The 19,338-nt window shown below is 44.0% G+C and overlaps 1 protein-coding gene across 1 annotated transcript in view; it reads left to right on the forward strand.

Annotated features, from left to right (window-relative positions):
- Positions 1–19,338, forward strand: part of SYN2 (synapsin II) — a 165,838-nt gene that overhangs the window by 69,731 nt on the left and 76,769 nt on the right. The window contains exons 4-5 of the mRNA XM_038148869.1: positions 150–306; positions 15,862–15,951. Coding sequence (XP_038004797.1) covers positions 150–306; positions 15,862–15,951 — 247 coding nt within the window. The remainder of the gene's footprint in view (positions 1–149; positions 307–15,861; positions 15,952–19,338) is intronic.

Below are 19,338 nucleotides of genomic sequence, written 5' to 3' on the forward strand. Positions count from 1 at the left end.
CCATCTTTTTATCATTCCCCTTTGGTTTGCATGTTCTTCTAGCCCTTCCCCGCTCCCCCACCAGCCATTTTCCCCCCTCTGCACATCTTGCTGTAGAAGGAGAGCCAGTTTGCTGGAGGATTGTCAGCCCCGTGGGTGTTTTTTGGCAGGTCGTTCCGGCCCGACTTCGTGCTGGTGCGGCAGCATTCCTACAGCATGGCGGAGAACGAGGATTTCCGCAACCTGATCATCGGCATGCAGTACGCCGGCATCCCCAGCGTCAACTCCCTCGAGTCCATCTACAACTTCTGCGACAAGCCCTGGGTGGTGAGTGCTGCTGCTGCCTTTGGGAGCCCCCGGAGCAGAGGGCAGGCAAGGTTCAGAGAATAAAGCGGGGATTTATGAAAGCCTTCAGCAGGCCCAGCTCGGGCAGCCACGGCCTCCAGAGGCTGCTCCCAAGGCGGGCGATGGGCACGAGTTCCTCACACAATTATCAGTTTGGGCATTCCCATAGCAGGGGTTGATGCTCCAATTCCAGCTGCAGGTCATGCAGCCATTCACCCCCTGTTTGCTCCCCCAGTCCCTTTTGGTTGTACTTTTTGGGGCCTGAGGCAGTGAGGTGTCCTTGAGTTCCAGGCCCAGAGGGGAATTGCTGTGTCTGACCAAAATGTGAAGACAGTAACTAACACTCAATGTGGAGTATTTAAGTTATACCCTAATGCAGTACAGGATTTGAAAAATATAAAAGCTAAATCCTAATCTGGATTTAAAAACATAAAAGCTAAATCACTGCGCTTGGACATTTCCCGGGCCTGGCATTTCAGCTGCTGCATTGCATGTTTCACTCCCCCTCATGAACGTTGATTATCAAATCAAATTCCCTCTCTGACCAGTGAAATAGTGGAAGGATTAAAAACCAAACTAAGATATTTCAATAATTTTTTTTTCAAAGAGCCAGTGTGGAGACAGAGAGGAAAAATCTTTGTAGTACAAATAGAGAAATAAGTGAGGCATCCAACGGAATGCCTCCCCCCTGCTAACACACTTCCTCAAGTGAGGAAAGAGTGTTTATTCACAATTTGTCTGGGAAAAGCAAGCTGAGAATATTTCTCATATTTGTGGGTTTGAACATAATTTGAACAGGCTCTAGCCAGTGTTTTCCTCATTCCTGTGAAATTTTTGGGGCTATGCTTTAGCGAGGCAGTCTGAAGCGACTCGTTTCCTCATTTGAAAGCCCTTTTCATAACCTGTGCCTCTGCGGTAGGGGTTGGTCCTTTCAGTTACCCCTGGAGCACTGAGGCATCCAGGAGAGCCCCTGATCTTTGCCAGTTTCAGTGGAGAAGCCAATGCCGTTTTTCTTGACAAGTTTTGGAGAAATGGAGGCAGAATTTGGTGGTCCTTTTGGTTCATAAAGAACTAAACATTAGCAGCAGCAAGTTAAAATGTGTTGCTGTAAAAGGTGCTGATCCACGGGGCATCACTGCTCCTACAATTCTGTTGTCCAACAGATAAAACAACTTTAAAAATCCCACTTCTTATAAATAGCCAAAACTTCATTTTTTCCTCTGGTGTCACGGTAAGAAAACAACAGTTGTCAATATTTTTCACACTGCGGGGGAGTTTTACTACAATACTTTTTATTGCCTTGAAGATGTTAATTTTTTAATACTTACTATGAAAATCCCTCCCAACAATTGTCAGCAGTTTTTAACATATACCTCTTGCAGCTCATTTTATTATCCTTTTATGCTGCAGTGAACTGCTGCAGGGAGGGAATAAATAATTGATAGATCATTTACAACTTCTCAGTACACGCTGTACATTGCTGAATTCATTATTTGAGTGCATCACATTTTCCAGCTGTGTGGCATTTCCCAGTTCTTTGACTGACTGGATGCAATAAAGCTGGGTGGGGAGGAAAAGCCAGTAGCATTTACATGCAATAAAAAGTAAGGAATAATTCCTCCTTACTGACTGCCATATCTGTGTCCTTATCACTTTATCCCTGCCCTTCAGGTGGGTCTTAGTGAGGAGTGTGAGCTTTTAGTGTGAGCACAGAAATAATTTCTGTACAAACACCAGGAGCTTGGTTTGGCTTTTAAACTTGAATATCCTGCCTTGTGCTGGTGGTGGTGCTGGGAGATGTAGAGAACTCTGCATTTCCTAGAGCAGCACAAAATCCTCATCAGATTTGGGAGAGGACAACAGGGGAAGAACTCATGGCCCACGGGGGGATTTTTGGGATGTCCTGTGCAGGGTCAGGAGTTGGACTGCAATGCCCATTGTGGGTCTCCCCCTACTCAGGATATTTCTTGCTTTTATAAGGTCATTCCAGAACAGATACCCTGAGGGGTAAAAATCCTTTAACTCAGCCAACTTCATGGATGCTCTGATGTTGGAGCAGAATCCAGGCACTGTTGGTTTTGCCAATATCATCATCTGCCTTGTTGCTTGGACCAATCTGGTGTGTGCTCCCTGCCTGGGTGAAATCCCTGCTGAAAATTGTTGTGGATGCCTGGGAATAAACTACTCAGTCTGCTGCTGCCTGCTAAAACCAAGGGTAAAAACCACTGTGGCTCTCCACGGCCATGGACATGCTTGGATTTGGCATCAATTAACCCCCTCTTGAGAGCACGGCAGGGATTTCTTCCTGCACAACCCCTTTGTCAACAGCAGTCCCCTGATATTTGTGTGGAAGCTCTCTCTACAAACATTTCAAGTGCAAAAGCCCCATGGAAGAAGGAGAAGCAGAATGCTACAAAAAGCCATAAGTAACAATCTTTATTAATTCATGAGAAATAGATTGACTTTCCTGCAGGTAAAATGTGGAGTGGCAGAAGGGAATAACAACTTTGATAACAGCAGGGGGAAAAAAGGGGGTGTGCAATGGAAGGGGCCTTAAAAGGATGGGAAATCATTGAGTGGGCAGTGAGTCTTCCTCATATCAGAGCAAAATTAGGAGTAGTGTAGATCTGCTAGGAGGGGAAGTCGGGGAGGTGAGACTGGTCATAAAAGAGCTCTCAAATAAAATGAGTTAGAACTCAATGTACAAGGTCTTTGGGCTTTAAATTATTTCTCTTCACCCTGTCAGGTGTTTCGTGTTTTAGGAACACACAGCTCCAGATGTAGAACATCTTTTCAGCTCTGAGGGCAGATTCACACTCTGTGCCACAAGCTGCAGCACCTGCCCTCAATTTTGCAGGAAAGTTCCTTTTGTACTCTGGCTTTCTGCACTTGCCAATAGACAGTGAACAAATTTGTGTTTGATCTGAGGTCTGTTATTGAAAGGTGGGGTGTGGTGGGACGATGGCCAGGAATGTGCTGAGAGCAGGACTTAAAGCTTGTATTCCCTGGTGTCAGGCACGCACAGCTCCTCCAAGCGCACAGCAGGAGTTCAGAGCACTGCACAGCCCTGTGAGAAGCTGGGCTGGGAGCAGCCAGGTGGAAGGAAACGTTGCAATGAGTGTGTGTGGAGAGATGTTTGTGCTCTGAAATGTGTCCAGAGTGTGGGGTTGTTCCAGCGCTCGGGTTATTTCACTTGTGATAACACTTAGCACTTAGCTCATGGAAAATTCATGGCCCTGCCTCGAGATGGATTTCACTTAATGCTAGTAAGGATGTCAGAAAGCTGGGGGGAAAGCATGGCTTTTACAAAGAAAGGCTGAGTTCTTTATTGCTGAGCTCACACAGAACTGTGGAGGAACTCTTTTAAGATTCATGCCCCCCCTTGAAGAATTATTATTAAAACATTTGAAAGTTTCAGTGCAGGGTCATGTTGCAAAGGAATTGTCTTGGGCATGAAATAACCCCATCAAACAAGACTAGAGTTTTACCTGGTTCAATTTACAGCTACACTGAGTTAAGGTGAGGCAAAAACATCCACTGTCCTTGTGAATTCCCAATTCTCCTGACAGCTTTACTCGTGTTTAATGGGGTGCAGATCCTGCTGTAAAGCATTTATGAAAAGAAAAAGTAAAGAGGGGGAAAAAAGCATCATTGATGATCCAAAGTTAATATTTGATATCGTTTAAATTATCTGTTTTCCTTTAGAAAACGTCATTCAGGAAATAAGGGAGGCTTCCCTGAACTGAGGCTTAGGAGCTTTATGCAAACTTTCTGATTGCACATGATGTCATTGGAGGCATTTGAGATTTAAGTTCCACGTGGATGTGGATCTTAAGGACAAGGGTGAATGGTGGACTTTAGAAGTTCATGGTTAGTTCCTGGTCTTGGGGGTCCTAGAGGGCTTTTCCAACCCAAATGAATCTGTGGTTCTGTGGAGGTGTGGGAAGTAATTATGGAGGCCAGAAGGAACTGCAAAATGTGTGATGGTATCAGAGCTTGCAGCATTAGGTAAAATCCCATTATTTTGACTGGGGAAATAATATTTAAAAAAAAAAACAAACCAACAAAACAACATGTATTAAAAAATACAAAATGTGATTTTCCAGTGTCCTCTGTTGAATTAAAATTGATTCTTCCTGCATGTATCCATTTTAATCATTCTTGTAATGATTGATGTGAAACTTGCATGCTGAAGGGTTTCCTTCAATTGAGCCCTGCTGGATTTTAGCTTCAGTTGCAAATATTGGTGATGGGGTGCAGTATTTTTGGAGCACCCCAGTTTATTCCCTGCCCACCCCACTGTGTCCATCAGCTTGCTGATAAGTGGAGTCAGGCAGGGAGGTGGAGTTGTGTGACGCCAAACAGGCAAACTCTGATTTAATTGTCAGGGGCTGCAAGGTTCAATGTCCAAGGCTGCTGCAGATAGAATCAAGGGTTGGGGTTTATTTCAGCTCAGCCTGGCTGTGATGTGATAATTACAGGCATTACAGGGGCTGGGCTGGTGCTTCCAGCTTCTTTCTGACAGTGCTAAACCTTCCAGGCCTGCAGAGCCTCCAGAGCTGCTGCATTGTGCACAGCAGCTGTGCACGGCTCAAGAGCAAGAAAACCCCCACAAAATCAACCCACTTCCATGAGGGCAGTTCTGGCTCCTTGAGTGCAGGGGAAAAGCATCCCAGCCCCTGCAGCTGGCTGCACATCTGTCTGGGAGGCTGCAGGGGTGCTCTGGGGGCTTCAAGGGTCTGCTGCTGCCTCAACCACACATTCCCTCTGCTGCAGGAGGGGGCACAACTCTCATTTGTGAGCTCTGTGACCCTAACTGGATGTTGCCAGGGTGGTGGAAGGGTCTGTGTTTAGGAAAGAGGGAGTGGAGGGAGTCCCAGAGGGATTTGGGAAGCCCAGGTGAGCTGGGCATGGGCGGAGCTGTCCAGCCTGTGAGAGGCAGCTGGCTCTGCAGGGATGGGAGCTGCTGCTGAGCAGCTTGGGCCCATCCAAGTGCCCTCCTGGCACTCTGCTCCAGCACTCCAGGGGTGTGGGAACAGAGGAAGCAGCCAGGAAGGGTTTTCTGGGCCAGAGCTGGCAGAGAGGGAGGCAGAGATACCTGGGAGTGTGTGAAGAGAGCTGGAAGGTCCTGGTGTTCTTTACACAGAGCTCCAGATGGGAACCCATTTGTGCTGAAGCATCTTCAGATGTCCCACTGTGCCCCAATGTAGGAATTTATTGTTATAGAAATACATACATCAAATGAAGCTTTTAAATGTTAGAGAAGTGCCACAGAACATGTGGTTATGCCAAAATTTCTCTCCTTGCTCAGCCACAGCCCCTGGGAAGGAAGGCTGGGTATGGCTTTTTTTGTCAGACCTGGTAGTATTGGAAATCTCACAGTCGTTGTTTGTTTCTTTTCCTTCAGTTTGGGAGCAGACAGCCAAACACTTCTTTGCAAGTTTGTTGATATTTTCCTTGGTTTGCTCCTCTTGCCAAGCTTACACAACTCTGACTTCATGTGCCGTGTTCTGCTTTGCATTTCTTTTGCAGATGCTTTTCTGCTTATCTGTCTTCACCTTTCTGCTCTAACTGAACATTTAACTTCTCTGTTTTTACCTTTCTTTCTTGGAAGGTCTGTTGTAACTACCCTTTCTTGCTCTTCCCCACCTAGTGCTCTTCCCCACCTTGTTTTCTCCTCTGTGTTGCTGCTCCAAGTTGGTCTCTTGTGCTTTTTCCACTCCCACTTATACTTTAAAAATCTTGAGCAACAGATTGGAACCCTGGCAGGACATTTGTCGGGACTCTGCAGGGAGGAGCAGAAAAAAAGAGATGAATTCTGTTCCTTCCAGCTTCCTGTTGACAGAAATTATTGAAGCTATGCTAATGGGAGACACAACCACGCAGAGGAGATTCAATTTTGTGTCAAAGCATCTTCTGGAGAGCAAACCACAAACAAAATGAATGTGTGCAAGAAGAGAGGCATTTTGAAAACCTATTTGCTGTAAATCTGGGAGATTTTCAGTGCTATTCCATGTTTGGTTTAAAAAAACAGATTCTAAATGTTTATTTCACTGTAAGAAAACCCTGTGCTCGTTAGCAAAAGTCAGATTTGTACAATAATGCTGAGCAATGGCACAGAATTTGGCTGGGTATTGCTCTTTTTTATATGCCAGAGGGGATTTTCTTAAAGGTCAAGGCTGGAGAATGCTGACCTGCAATCTGGATGCAGCTCAGCTCGGGAAGACATTTAGGGACTCTCAGATTTGATGTCTGCCATCATGATGAACGTTAGGAGCACTGAGATGTATTTTAGTCAGTTTTATCTGTTCCATTAGATCAAACCTGGGGCCAGCATTGAACTTTCTAGTTTCAGCCACTCTGGCAAGATTGATCTCACTGACAGGTGAAGGCAGGGCAGCCAGAGGGATGCAGGGACCTTCTCCTGCTCTTTCACTGCAGGGAGCTGCTCAATTCCCTTTCCCTGCCCCAGGACAGCAGCAGGAGCTGCCTTCTCTCCCAGGCAGGGCAGAGCTGCTCCTGAGACACCAGGACATGGGTGGCAGGGCTAGAACAGCCCCATGAGGTGACATGTGGCAGTATCTTATCATATTCCATGTGCCCAGCAGCAAATATTTGCAGCAGTGGCCAGTTCTGTGGCCTTTAGCCATAGGAATTTTGGATTTACAGAAGGCTATTGGATTTACAGATTTCAAGTGCAGTCAGAGGCCTCAGGTGCATCTCCAGGTGCTTTTCCTCCAAGCAGAACTTTATTAAGAACAAAAAAAACCTGCATAAAAAAAACCCAACTGAGTAAAACCTGTTTTAATTCTCTGTCAGCCAGTGAAGATTTTGAACTCTTTGCCCAGTCTGCCACTTAGAGCAAAACATGTTGATGGATTTGTTGTGCAAGAGCTGAAAGTGAATTCACAAAACTGTGTCAGAAGGAAGGTGAAAACATTGTAAGCTTTTTGGTCAGAAGACAATTTAATACCAGGTTTGAACGTTGAACTGGAGCCAAATTCATAAATACAATTCTAAGTTTAAATGCATAACTAGAAATCTAAATACATTAATACATTAAACCTAGTAGTGTGTCTGCTCTTTGCACCTCTTCACAGAGCCAGTTTAGTTTAATCTAGTCTTGGAATAAGAAGGGAATATTCCAGCCTTCCTTGCTGATTTAGCTTTCCTAAAATAAGTAAGGTCATTTGAAATTCCTGGCTAAAAAAATAAAAAAAAGAAGAAGTGGAGATCCTTAAATAATAAATAAATAAATCTCAGTGTGGTGGTGATTATTCTATTTCATACAGCCAGTAATTCTCTCAGCTCTGTATTCATCAATCCTTGCATGCACTTTCAAGTGCTTTATATATAAACTGAGTATGGGAGTGTTTTGCTTTGATCAGCATTTACTGCCATCAGGATAATTTAAAGCAAAAATAGAATTTTTGACTACATTCCTGAATTTTGTAGTAGGTTGTTCCCACTCTGCACTAAAAAGCAGCAGTGGGAACTCTTGACATCCATTACAGACTGGCTTTGCATTGGACATTTCTAGTGGCAGGAAATTCAAATGGACTTTTTAACTGTTTCTTAGCTTCTGGTGGAAGAAACTGTTTTCAAACAGAGGCTGTGAAGTTAATACTCAAAACAGCTTGTAAAGCTGGGGTTCAAGTCCTTTGTATTATCTGCTGGTTCTGCTACAGTACAGACTCAGAATCTCTTTTTGTGCTTGGTTGAGGCAAATATCCACACCTGGAGGCCAGATTATGTAAATTATGTTTGATCTCTTGAGCAATCTTAATATGTAATTACAAAGGAAACCTGTGTGTTATATATCATATTAAATTATCTTAGAAAATCTTTTTTTTTGCAGTAAAATCTAGGTTCTATCTGCTTCTCCAATGTGTGACTATGGTGTCTTAGAACTGAGGAGGATCAGGGGGGTGACACTTCTCTTCCTGACACAGGAATCTGTCACCCATCCAGGAAAATCCCTCCTGTGGTGATGGCTCCACCGGGGCAATCCCCACTCCATCCTCTCCCTCTCCTCCAGTGCAGCTCTCCCACATCATCTCCACAGCTCCCACCAGCACTGCCATTCCCCGTGGCACTCCTGGATATTCCACTTCCATCCTCAGCTCCAGCTCCCTCTGAGATGGATGCAAAGTGTCCTGGGTTTCTTTTTGGGGTGTGTGAGCACCACCCCGCTCTCTGAGGTGTTTTTAGGGGGTGGTTCAGTTTAAAATGCTGTGAAATCCCTTTTTGGGCATCAGCCACCCCAAGGGGTCCTCTGGCTTTCCCTGCTGGGCCTAGCAGAGGTTGGCTGCTGGTGTCTGAGGAGTGGCATTGCACCCTGGAAATCCACCCTGGAAACCCACCATAGAAACCCAACATGGAAATCTCCACTCTGGCCACCCTGGAAACCCACTCTGGAAACCCACCATGGAAATCCACCATGGAAATCCACCCTGGAAACCCACTATGGAAGTCCAACATGGAAACCCACCTTGGAAACCCACCCTGGAAATCCACCATGGAATTCCAACATGGAAACCCAAGATGGAACCTCCACCATGGAAATCTCCACCATGGAAACCCACCCTGGAAACCCACCATGGAAACCCACCCTGAAAATCCTCCATGGAAATTTCCACTCTGGAAATCTCCACCCTGGGAAATCCACCATTTAATTCCACCCTGGAAATCCACCTTGGAAATCTCCACTGTTGAAACCCACCCTGGAAACCCACCACTGATTCCTTCCTCTACAAGTTTCACTGAACTCAGTATTTTCATGGAAATCTCCTATTTGAACTGATCCTCATCTGTAAAAAGCCCCACGAACAAGAAAACCTCTTTGTGTTGCCGTGAGCCCCAAACCCTTCTGAGAAGTGCTTAAGAACAAGGCCATCAAAATAAACAACAGCGCAAATGTTTCTCTGGTCAGCTCACTGAACTCCCTGTTCCCATAGCAGCGGAATAAAGTGCATTTTCTCCCTGCTGAAGAGCACCCAGGAAGGAGGCCCCAGAGCCTCTCACTTCCACAAACTTTTTTCCTTCTCTAAATTTTCATTCCAAAATAAAGGGCTCCAGAAGGCTTTTGGATCTAGGCCTCATGGAATTACCTTTAGCTTATTCTTGTACACCAGGCATGTCTTGATCTGTGTTCTACTCTTGTATGCTCATAGGCTGTTTTCCTTCATTTTAATCCACATGTCTTCCTTAAATCTCACTTTCCTCACTGTTTACACATTTTGTCAGTGCCTCTTCCACCAGCCAAGGTGTCTCTCCTTGCCAGATGCCTTCTTGCCCAACCCTGCAAGCCGGGAGATGTTTTTATGTCTCTGACTGTGACCATTTTCTGGTTCTTCAGGATTTTTTTAAATCCTGTTTTTCCAACTGTTGTAGAAAACTTTTTTTTTTTCTCTCATGGATGCACTCTGGTAATTTGTAAGCCAGTTCATGCAGCTCTTCCAAGGCCATGAGGTTTTTATTTAAGACTTTTTTTCTTTTTTTTTTTTTTTTTTTTGCATCCTGTAGAAGCTCTTAATGGTTTGCATCTCATCAGCTGTGATTCTAAAGTGAAAATATTCCAGCAGTTAATTACATGGTGATTAGCAGTGGGAGAGCTGTGCCTCTCAGATTGCAGTTCCCATGCTGCAGGGGAGCTGCTGGAGCTCAGAAAATGCCCTTGGAAATTCTGCACAGCTGGAGCAGACAGCCCAAATCCCTGTGGGAAGGGCCAGCACACCCCCAGGGGCTGAGCAGCTCCATCTCAGGAGGTGCTGCAAGAGCCCCAGAGGGCCAGGAGGGAGCTGACAGGAAAGGAGGCGAGGAAATACCAGCTGCAGCCAAGGACAAGGGGGAGATGCTGCTGATCCTGGGCAGGGCTTGAGGGGAAATGCCCCAGGGACAGATCTCAGAGGGGCAGAGATCTCCTGGGGGTGATCCCCTCTGGGGCTCTTGGGCAGGCTGGGCTGCAAAGCCTCAGGAGCACCTCCCCTGTGGTACCAAACTCACCATGCAGGGTCCATGGAAGCAATCCTTGCATTGCCAGTCCCAGTGTCCTGTCTTTTGCTTTGGGTCCTGCTGGAAAACCACAGGGATATTGGGGCACAAGAGAGATGATGGAATTTGGGCTTATTAGCATAAGAGATTTGGTAACTGGATGCCTTGGCACTTTGAGGATTTTTGAGGACTTTGAGGATTAAATCAAAACTGCAAGAAGATTCCATCAGAGGGGTTTACCAGGAAAAAGAAAATTACATCAGACTTCTGCTAGCAAGAGATGTTTAAAATGCATAAGCTTGTTTATGTGATGATTAACCCAGTCACTGCAGTAAAACATTACCTGTCTTCCCAGAACAAGTATATAAGCAGTTGTACCCCACAAGAAATTGGGATTCTTTGACCATCACACCAGATCCCTGTCTCTCTCTCTTCATCACTGACAGAAAACCACTGGAGGAGCACCGAGTTCTGTTCCAGTTCCCATCTCCTCTACACTCTGCTCGTGTGCCCAAACTGATTTGTAGGAGCTGTTTCACCCTTCAGTGCCCGTGTCAAGGTCTGGGTGGACTTTGGGAGTTTGAACACTCGCATGGAGCTGTGTGTCAGCTCCTGCTGGCAGAGGAGGGTGTCAGCTGCAGGCAGGGTCTGCTCCCCTCCATTCTCCTGTGAGGCATCAAACGTGTGTGAACTCAGCCCTCTGGAAAAGCATTCAGGGTTTGCTCAAGTGTAAGAGAAGAGATGTTCACCAGTCTCAACAAAGAAGCATGTGGAGGGCACAAAAAGGTAACACAGATGCTTCCCAGGTAATAATATCAAAAATACAGTAATTTAATATTAAAATACAGTACAGACACTGTGTTTAAAGTGCAGATATAGTAAAAAATCTTGGCCAAAGTTGATTGACTCCTACAGAGAACATGTGTCAAATGTATCCTTCCAGCCCCTTCCACAGAGCTGCTTCACTCCTTCTCCCTCTGAAGGATCCCAAATGTTTGTGTCTCAGTTTGCTGGCCTCCAAGGACGCCTCTTTGTGCTTCATCTCTCACTCTCACAAGACAACCCAGCCTTTATGGGATGACCCGCCACGTTTCTGAGCCTCAGCCTGAAAATGGATATTTCAGCCTGGAAAGGGACATTTCAGCCTAAAAATGGACTTTAGGTCATTTTTCCTGGTGCCATCGGAAGAGATGAAGAAGTGAATGTGTCATTTTCTTTGTAAAATCCCTAAAATTGTAACATAACCAGCCCATAATGCAAACCAAGCCTGCACACCCTCCAGGGGCCCTGTGCAGGTCACTGCGGGGCAAAGGGACCTTCCCTTTGTGCATGGAAAGGGAAAATCCCATGGCAGAGGCCTCCAGGCCTCCATCCCTGGTGAGCACTGAGATCCCACTAGAAAATTGGAAAAACTAACTTCAGGAATTTCAGTCACAAATTCTGATCCTCATTAATGCATTTGGAAGGAGGCAAGTTTATAGCTGGACATCCAGAGGAAAACTGGCACTTCATGGAATTTCTTCACTCTTAAGAGGAGCCCGCGCCTTGGAGCAGCCAGAGATGAGTTAAATCTCAGCCAAAAGTGTTTGGTTTTTTTTCTATGAGACAGGTTGAAGAAGTGTTCACTCATGTAAGTTTTCCCATTTCTGAGCTCCTAGAGAATGCCAGCTCCTCTGGGTGGGTGTAACAGACTATGCAGAGACCTGGGTAGTGTTTCAGTTCCCACGAAGCACTAGATGGCAGCTGGAGTTCTCAGCTTGGCAAGAGGGCAGGTATTGAACCCTCAGAAGAGGGAAATCTCTGATGGAATGGGTTCAGTAAAACCCACAGCCCAGGGGTCCTGCCTGAGCAGGGAACAGGAGAGGGAGATGCCATTCCTGGAGTTAAAATCCTACTAAATTCCTAGATCCCAGGAAATTCCCCACTGGAAGGAGCAGTGCCACAAATCCTGCAGCCTGGCCAGAGGGATTAGCAGCTTTCTGGAATTAGAGGCAGCAACATCTGCAGGAACTGGGTTTATATATCATATCTGATTGTCTTTGAGGGAGGAGTTGGTGTGGTTTGCTCAGGAACAAACCCCAGCCCCTCAGAGATGGCATCCATGTAATTAAGCACACTTTAACTCCTCAAGGGTGATAAGCAAAGGAATTATCTGAGTCTTTATGAAGACAGCAAAGGGATTTTTGGTGACTCCTGCTTGGTTACAGCACGATCTGCGCAGTCACATTTGGAGTTCCAGTCTTGGGGTGGTGAAACCCCAGAAAGATTTAATATGAAATCAAAGGGAATAAATGGGTTTTTTGACAAAATATTTCTCCTCTGTGTCACACCTTGTTGGACACGAGAAAAAGCACAGCTGTCACTGTCCTGTTCTGTTATAAAGGAACAATCCTGGCCTGGGTGTGGACAGATTTTACCCTGACTAGAAAAGAGCTGCCATTACAACAAATGCTACAAAACCCAACCATTTTCCTTTCAAAATAATAATCTGCAAACTGTAAGCACATGTACCTGAGGATATCCCTTTTTGACTGAAAATAAGATGCAAAACTGGAAAATGAGAAGTAAATTCAGCTTGCTAAACAGAGAACTTTTTTCCACTTTGTTGTTTTTTTCTTAAGATGTAAAAATGACTTTTGCTGAAATATTAAGCTCTAGGAGTTGGGGGGTTTTTAGATGGTTATGGGATTTGATATCCATGTAAAATACTTCCCTGGCTCTGTTAATTTTTTTCTATTTCATGAACATCCCATGTCTGTGAACATTTGACATTGGATTAGATAATTCAATAATTTATTATCTAAAATGATGATGCTCCTGCCCAGGACTGGTGTTCAGCTGCTGAAAAGGAAAAGATAAAAATATATAGTCCAAATCCCACTTTAAAATTGATAGAAGGCCATTAAAACTTAAATGAAATTTGTCTTTAACAATAGCCCAGCAGCAGTCAGGGAAAATAAAAAAGATTTATGGCCATTTATGGATGTACAATTAGAAAGCTGAAATTTGGTGTGAATTGGGGCTGGATTTCTCAGGTTGCATTTTGGGGGAGAAATGATTGACAGGAGATTCCCAGGTTTGTAGACATGGAGGTGAAGCAGCATCTCAGCAGGGGAAAGGATAAATCATCCCCCAGCTGCGGCAGTTTGAGAGATTTCTCTCTTTTGCCTCAAAAACTGGAACCTGCTTTTCCTACCTGCTGTTTCCGAGCTGAATGACTGGATTAGAGGACACTTTGGAGTGAAACATGTCTGTTATCTGTGGTTGATACTATTTTATTTAAAGTAAACAGGCATTTGCCAGCCATCAATCTCAATTACAGCTTTCTTACCTCTCTCATGAATGCCACAATCCCTACAAAAAAAGCCATTTTCTCAGTGTCTTTTGCTCCCTTCCAGTGAATATGGAAAATAAAGCAGGGAAAGAATCATAGGAAACACAATCATATGATTTTATTTTTTCTTTGGAGGTTTTTACTTAAAGATAGGTAAATACATTTATTTTAACCTAACAATTGCTTGGCAAAAATCATGTAGTTAATGGTCAGTATTTTCTTGTGGAATTTGGAATTTGGCTTTTGGATCAGAACTGAAATATTGAGTAAGTTGTCAGGAATCCTATTCACAAACCACCTTATTTTGGTAGCTGTGATAATATTTCCTTTCCTTGAGGCCTGATTTGCACAGCCCACAACCCAACTACAATTCCTCAGGCTTTTGGTGAAGACTGCTCATCATTAAGGTATTTTCCACTGGCCTTCCAAATTTAAAGATGTATTTTACCAAACCTAAGTAAACACCACTAAATTAAACAAGTCCTCTCAGCCAGCTGGAAATGCAAGCAAAGCTTTCATGGGTTTTTTTTTTCCCCCTTTAAACAGTTTTTGCTCTCCCTGCCCCCTGAGCCTCTCCTCAGAGTAGGTATTTTATCTGCATTGTGGACAGAGTTCTATTGTTGTGTGCTTTTTGTGCTGTTTGCAAGCAGCAAATCCCACTATTCAGTGTTGTGCTGAGTTGTTTATGTCCCAGGCTGGCACAGTGACAGCTGAACACATCACAGGCACGGCCGAGCCAGGCTTTGGAGCCCTGGAACAGCTCTGCCGTGGGCTGCCAGAGCCTCCTGCTCCCTGGAACCCTCAGCCCGGGCTCAGGAGGGATTTCCTTTCCCAAATGTCAACGGAGGAGAGCTATCTGCTCAGCAAAGAGAGAGAGCAGCCCCAAAGCCATCTCTATTTAATCAAGAGTTCTCTTGTTTTACATGTAAACGTTCTGTGTCAAGCTGCTGCAGTCCAGAGTACAGGTAGGCAGGATGTGTCACGGGAGCATTAAAAGAATATTATATCAGAATATTTGATAGAAAACATGAATAGGATTGGCATAACAGGGAGCAGTTTAAATCACCCCCATCCAAGGATGGCCATGTGCTATATCAGAATATTTGATAGAAAACATGAATAGGATTGGCATAACAGGGAGCAGTTTAAATCACCCCCATCCAAGGATGGCCATGTGCTATATCAGAATATTGTATAAAAACATGAATAGGAATGACAAAACAGGGAGCAGTTTAAATCATCCTCATCTTTGAAGCTAGTGCAAGAATGGCCACGTGTTATATCGGAATATTTGATAGAAAACATGAGTAGGAATGGCATAACATGGAACAGTTTAAATCATCCTCATCTTTGGTAGTGGAGCAAGAGTATTCTGATGTAACACGTGGTGTAATATCAGAATATTCTATAAAAAACATGAGTAGGAATGGTATAACATGAGGCAGTTTAAATCACCCCCATCTTTGGTGGACAGATAAGGATATCCTGATATAACATGTGGTGTTATATCAGAATATTCTGTAAAAAACATGAGTAGGAATGGCATATCAGGGAGCAGTTTAAATCATCCTCATCTTTGGTGGTGGGGCAAGAATATTCTGATATAACACATGGTTTTATATCAAAATATTCTGTAAAAAGCATGAATAGGAATGGCATTACAGGGAGCAGTTTAAATCACCCCCTTCCAAGGATGGCCATGTGGGAATGGCTCGTGGCTGCAGCCTGGGAGATGAAACTTCTCCAGTTTGTTCCTCAGCTGCCCAGTTAGCATGGCAAAGTTACTTTTATCTCTTTGCCAGCACTGCCAAATCCATGTCAGGGAGGTGCCAGCCACTAAATGAATGGTAAATATGCCTGGGCTTTAGGTTTAAGATGACAGAAAAGGCAAAATTATAATGATTTTATCATCACAGAATCATCTTCAAACGTACAGACAATGAGATATCTGAAATCCAGTATTGCCATGTATTTCAGTTCCTGTACCTGTGAGGGTTTGACTTTTCAAGGTGTTTTTCTGTGTTGGTCTGTAGACAAAGTCACAGCTTGGGTGGATTAAAGGGTGTGTGAGGAGGAGAGAGGATGCACCCCGGGATCTGCTGAGTTTATCAGACACTAGGGACAAGAAGCAAAATGTCCTGAGCAGGAGCTCATGTGGGCACAGTGTGGTTCCTCTCCTGAGCTTTGTTTTGCTCTGCTTTGTTTTGCAGTTTGCCCAGCTGGTGTCTGTCTACAAAGCTTTGGGCCCAGAGAAGTTCCCTCTGATCGAGCAGACGTTCTACCCAAACCACAAGGAGATGGTAGGTGCAACCAGCAGTGCTAAACCTGCTCCCTGTGCCCCTAAAACAGGCACTGGGGGACACGATCCCCTTCTCCCATTTACTGCCTACTCCAAAAGCCATTTTGGCAGCTTTGGGGGGATAATGGGACATGGTGAGCCCTTGAAATCACTGTGATGGTGAGCTGGAGGGTGCTCACATGGCACAGTGGTCACTCTTCAGCTGCCCAGCAGCAGAGCTCAGAGAGATTAGATGCCTACAAAGAGGCTGAACAGCTCTGGAAGTGCAGGAGTCTCTTCCATGGTTGGTTTTCCCCCCAGTCCTTTCTGGTGCACTCACAGTGTTTGTTGTCTTTGGAGGTGATGCACTGGGCGCTGCAGAGCTTTGAACTCGGCCAAAATCAGGCTGGTTGTGACTTCTGATCTTCAGGCACCTGAGCTAACACTGATTCCCAGTGCTCCACAGAAAGAAGAATAACACAGATGAGCCTGAGAGTCCAAGGAGCACCTGGATGATGGTTTTAGGGTGTGGCTCAGTTTTAGGCAGCAGTGAGGAGCAGGGAGTGGGACACAATAGCCCTTAAGGGATCCTTCAAACTTGAGATTGGCTGTAATTTTATTGAAAAAAAGCAGGACTTTTGGGTGCATTGCTAAACTGCAGTCCATAGAAACAAAGAACATTTCATTTTGGGACAAGAGCTAATGTTTCAGACTTATAAGTTTATATGGCATATTTTTCTGATTGTAGCAACCCTGTGAGTGGTTTTTCCTGTCTTCATTCCTCTACATTGCTCATTAAAGTCAGAACTTATAAGTTATTTATCTTTTTTTTTGAACTTTTGAATGTCGTTCTCCACAGCCGAGTAATTTTTTTTTACATATTTCTGTGGTAATGAATGTTAACGTAGAGAAAATGAATCCATTTGGGTGTTGAATTGCCGCTCAGAGCTGCTGCAAGAGCTGCCTGTGATGACACTCATTTGTTTGGTTTTATTCCTCCTCAAGAAAGCATCTGGAACTTTGTGGCTTGGGAAATAATCAGGCAATGGGGTACAAGACAACATTTTGTTTGAATTTCTGGAGCGGGTTGTAAGATGATCTGGAAATCAGAGTCTTCTGATGCTGCACTGAAACCATAGCATGTTATTTTGTTTTGGGTTCTCAACACTTTATCAACAGCTGGCCTCGCTGGCATTTGTTGATGCAGAATTTGGCAATTGCAGTCTAAAATATTTTTTTTCGTGTTCCTCTTGCTCTTTTTGCTTCCCTTTTTGTTCTCCAAATGGGAACCTGGAGCTGTTCCCCCCTCCTGTGCAAACCAGCTCAGGGGGGACATGGGGAGATGGAAAAAGCCCCAAATCTCTGGGAATTGAGGGTCAGCTGAGCGTGCCAGAGGTGCTGCTTTCATCCTCTGCTGATCATTTGTGCTGAGGCTTTAGGCAATGCAAGGTAAATAAACAAAGATGCCATTCTTTTGTGTAAAAACGAGCTGCTTTAATGAAACACTTTTTGAAACAGAAACATTCATCCCAGACTGATCACAAAAACGCTGTGAGGCTTTTGAACTCATTGCTGGTTGAGTCATATCTACAGCCTTTCCCTCAGTAATTAGTTCTCTTTATTTCACTGCATTCCCACCTCTCCTGTTCTCTGGAAAAACAACAGAGCTTTTCCAACGTAATTGCTGAACAATTTAATTAAAACCTATCTGGAACGTTGAGGAAACACAGCAATATTCCAGGTGGTGACTTTTTTCCCCTGTTCACCTATACAGACTCCTTTCTCTCTTCTTTTCCCTACTCTCACCATAAGTCATGTGAGCCATTTTCAAATTAAATTAAAATGCTGTGCCAGGCTGTATTTCTGCTCTACCCTCTCATGTAACACAAACACAGTTTCAAGAAGTAAAAAGAATCTGCTGTTGATAAGGTATCAATGCCACTACAGTAAAAATCCTGATATTAAAATAACATATTCAGATTGCCACGTTGTAGTCAGGCCTTTTGAGAGTCTTCCTCAGGGAAAATAAAATCTCATTCTGAGCTGGGCTTTTGTAAAGCTTTTCTTGCCACGTTTATTGATAGGAGGGAAAAAAACAAATCTTGGTACCAGCCATAGTGGGAAATTCGGGCAGATTTCTGCTCAGCCAGAAATCAAAGTAGACAGACATTCATTGTGAAGCACCTCATGAGGGATATTTTATAGCAGGAAAAGTAGGACATTTTTATAACTAATTGTGGCACGCAATTTGGATTACAGTCTGTCCATGAATATCAGAGAAAGCATTTCTTTGTGCAAGGTGCCCAGAGAAGGCAATCTGGGCTGGGTGAGTTGAGGTTCAGGTCTAATTACTGTAAAACTGAAATAGGACCAGAGCTCTGGGGAGCTAAAAAGCAGAAAATACCTGTTTGCTGTTATCCAAAAGGCACCATCCCATCAAAATGGATTCGGAGAGAAATGCCACAGGACTGGGATTGAATATAAACCACTGAATATTAACCACTGAATATTAACCTTTGTGTTTATTAAGCTCTGTGGGCTTCTCTAGGTATTGGTTTGATCTGACACAAGGAAATAAGGCCCGGCTTTGAATCTTTCTGGAAATTAATAATATAAATGCACAGCACTGTCAGTAAATAGCTCTGCCAATGCTGTCACTGCTGCCTACTGTCACTGCAATATCAATTCTTTTTCAGAAGAAATGTAGCTTTTTATTCTTTATGTTTCATTTATGTAAGTCTGTGGTCCAAATTGTTAGTGTTGGGAAATTTTTGGTTTGTCTTGAGCAGAAAACAAACCGGGCTTTACATTTGGCAGCACATAGATATGGTTTTAATTTAGGGTTGTAAATTAAAAGAGCCAGACTGATTTATAGTAAATAAAAAAGTGAAACATTGGCTTTTATGTATTATGGGACACATATTCCTCAAGGGATAATGACACATTTTCCTGTTGGCCTTGCACCATTTGCATTTCACTGGAAATGTGTAAACTTAGCCACAGAAAAAATAAATCTTTTTTAGGAGAACGTTTCCAAACCTGTCCTTTAGACAGTAAAATCTGTCTGAAAAGGCAGCTACTGGAGAGTCCCATCCTGCCTGAGGGCTCTGCCCCTTTTTTCTGGGGCACAGATAGTCTGAACTTGGGCATTTACACTTCCCAGAATTTCACCACTGTGAACTGAATTACTTTTATCAACTTAAATACGTGTGTGAAGGATTAGTTACTAACTCCAGTCATCAATTCAGGAAAGTTATGACACTAAAAAAGTTACAGGCAAAATGTGCTGTAACCCTTCTCTAGCTCGAGTTCACAGGTAGCCAAATTCACTGACAGGGTATGGTGGGTGTTCATGAATGAAAAACAATTAAATGCTATTAAACAGGGTCAAACATCCGAGAGCTTTGAG

This window comes from Motacilla alba, chromosome 12 (genome assembly GCF_015832195.1).
Source record: "Motacilla alba alba isolate MOTALB_02 chromosome 12, Motacilla_alba_V1.0_pri, whole genome shotgun sequence".
Classification (NCBI taxonomy): Eukaryota; Metazoa; Chordata; class Aves; order Passeriformes; family Motacillidae; genus Motacilla; species Motacilla alba.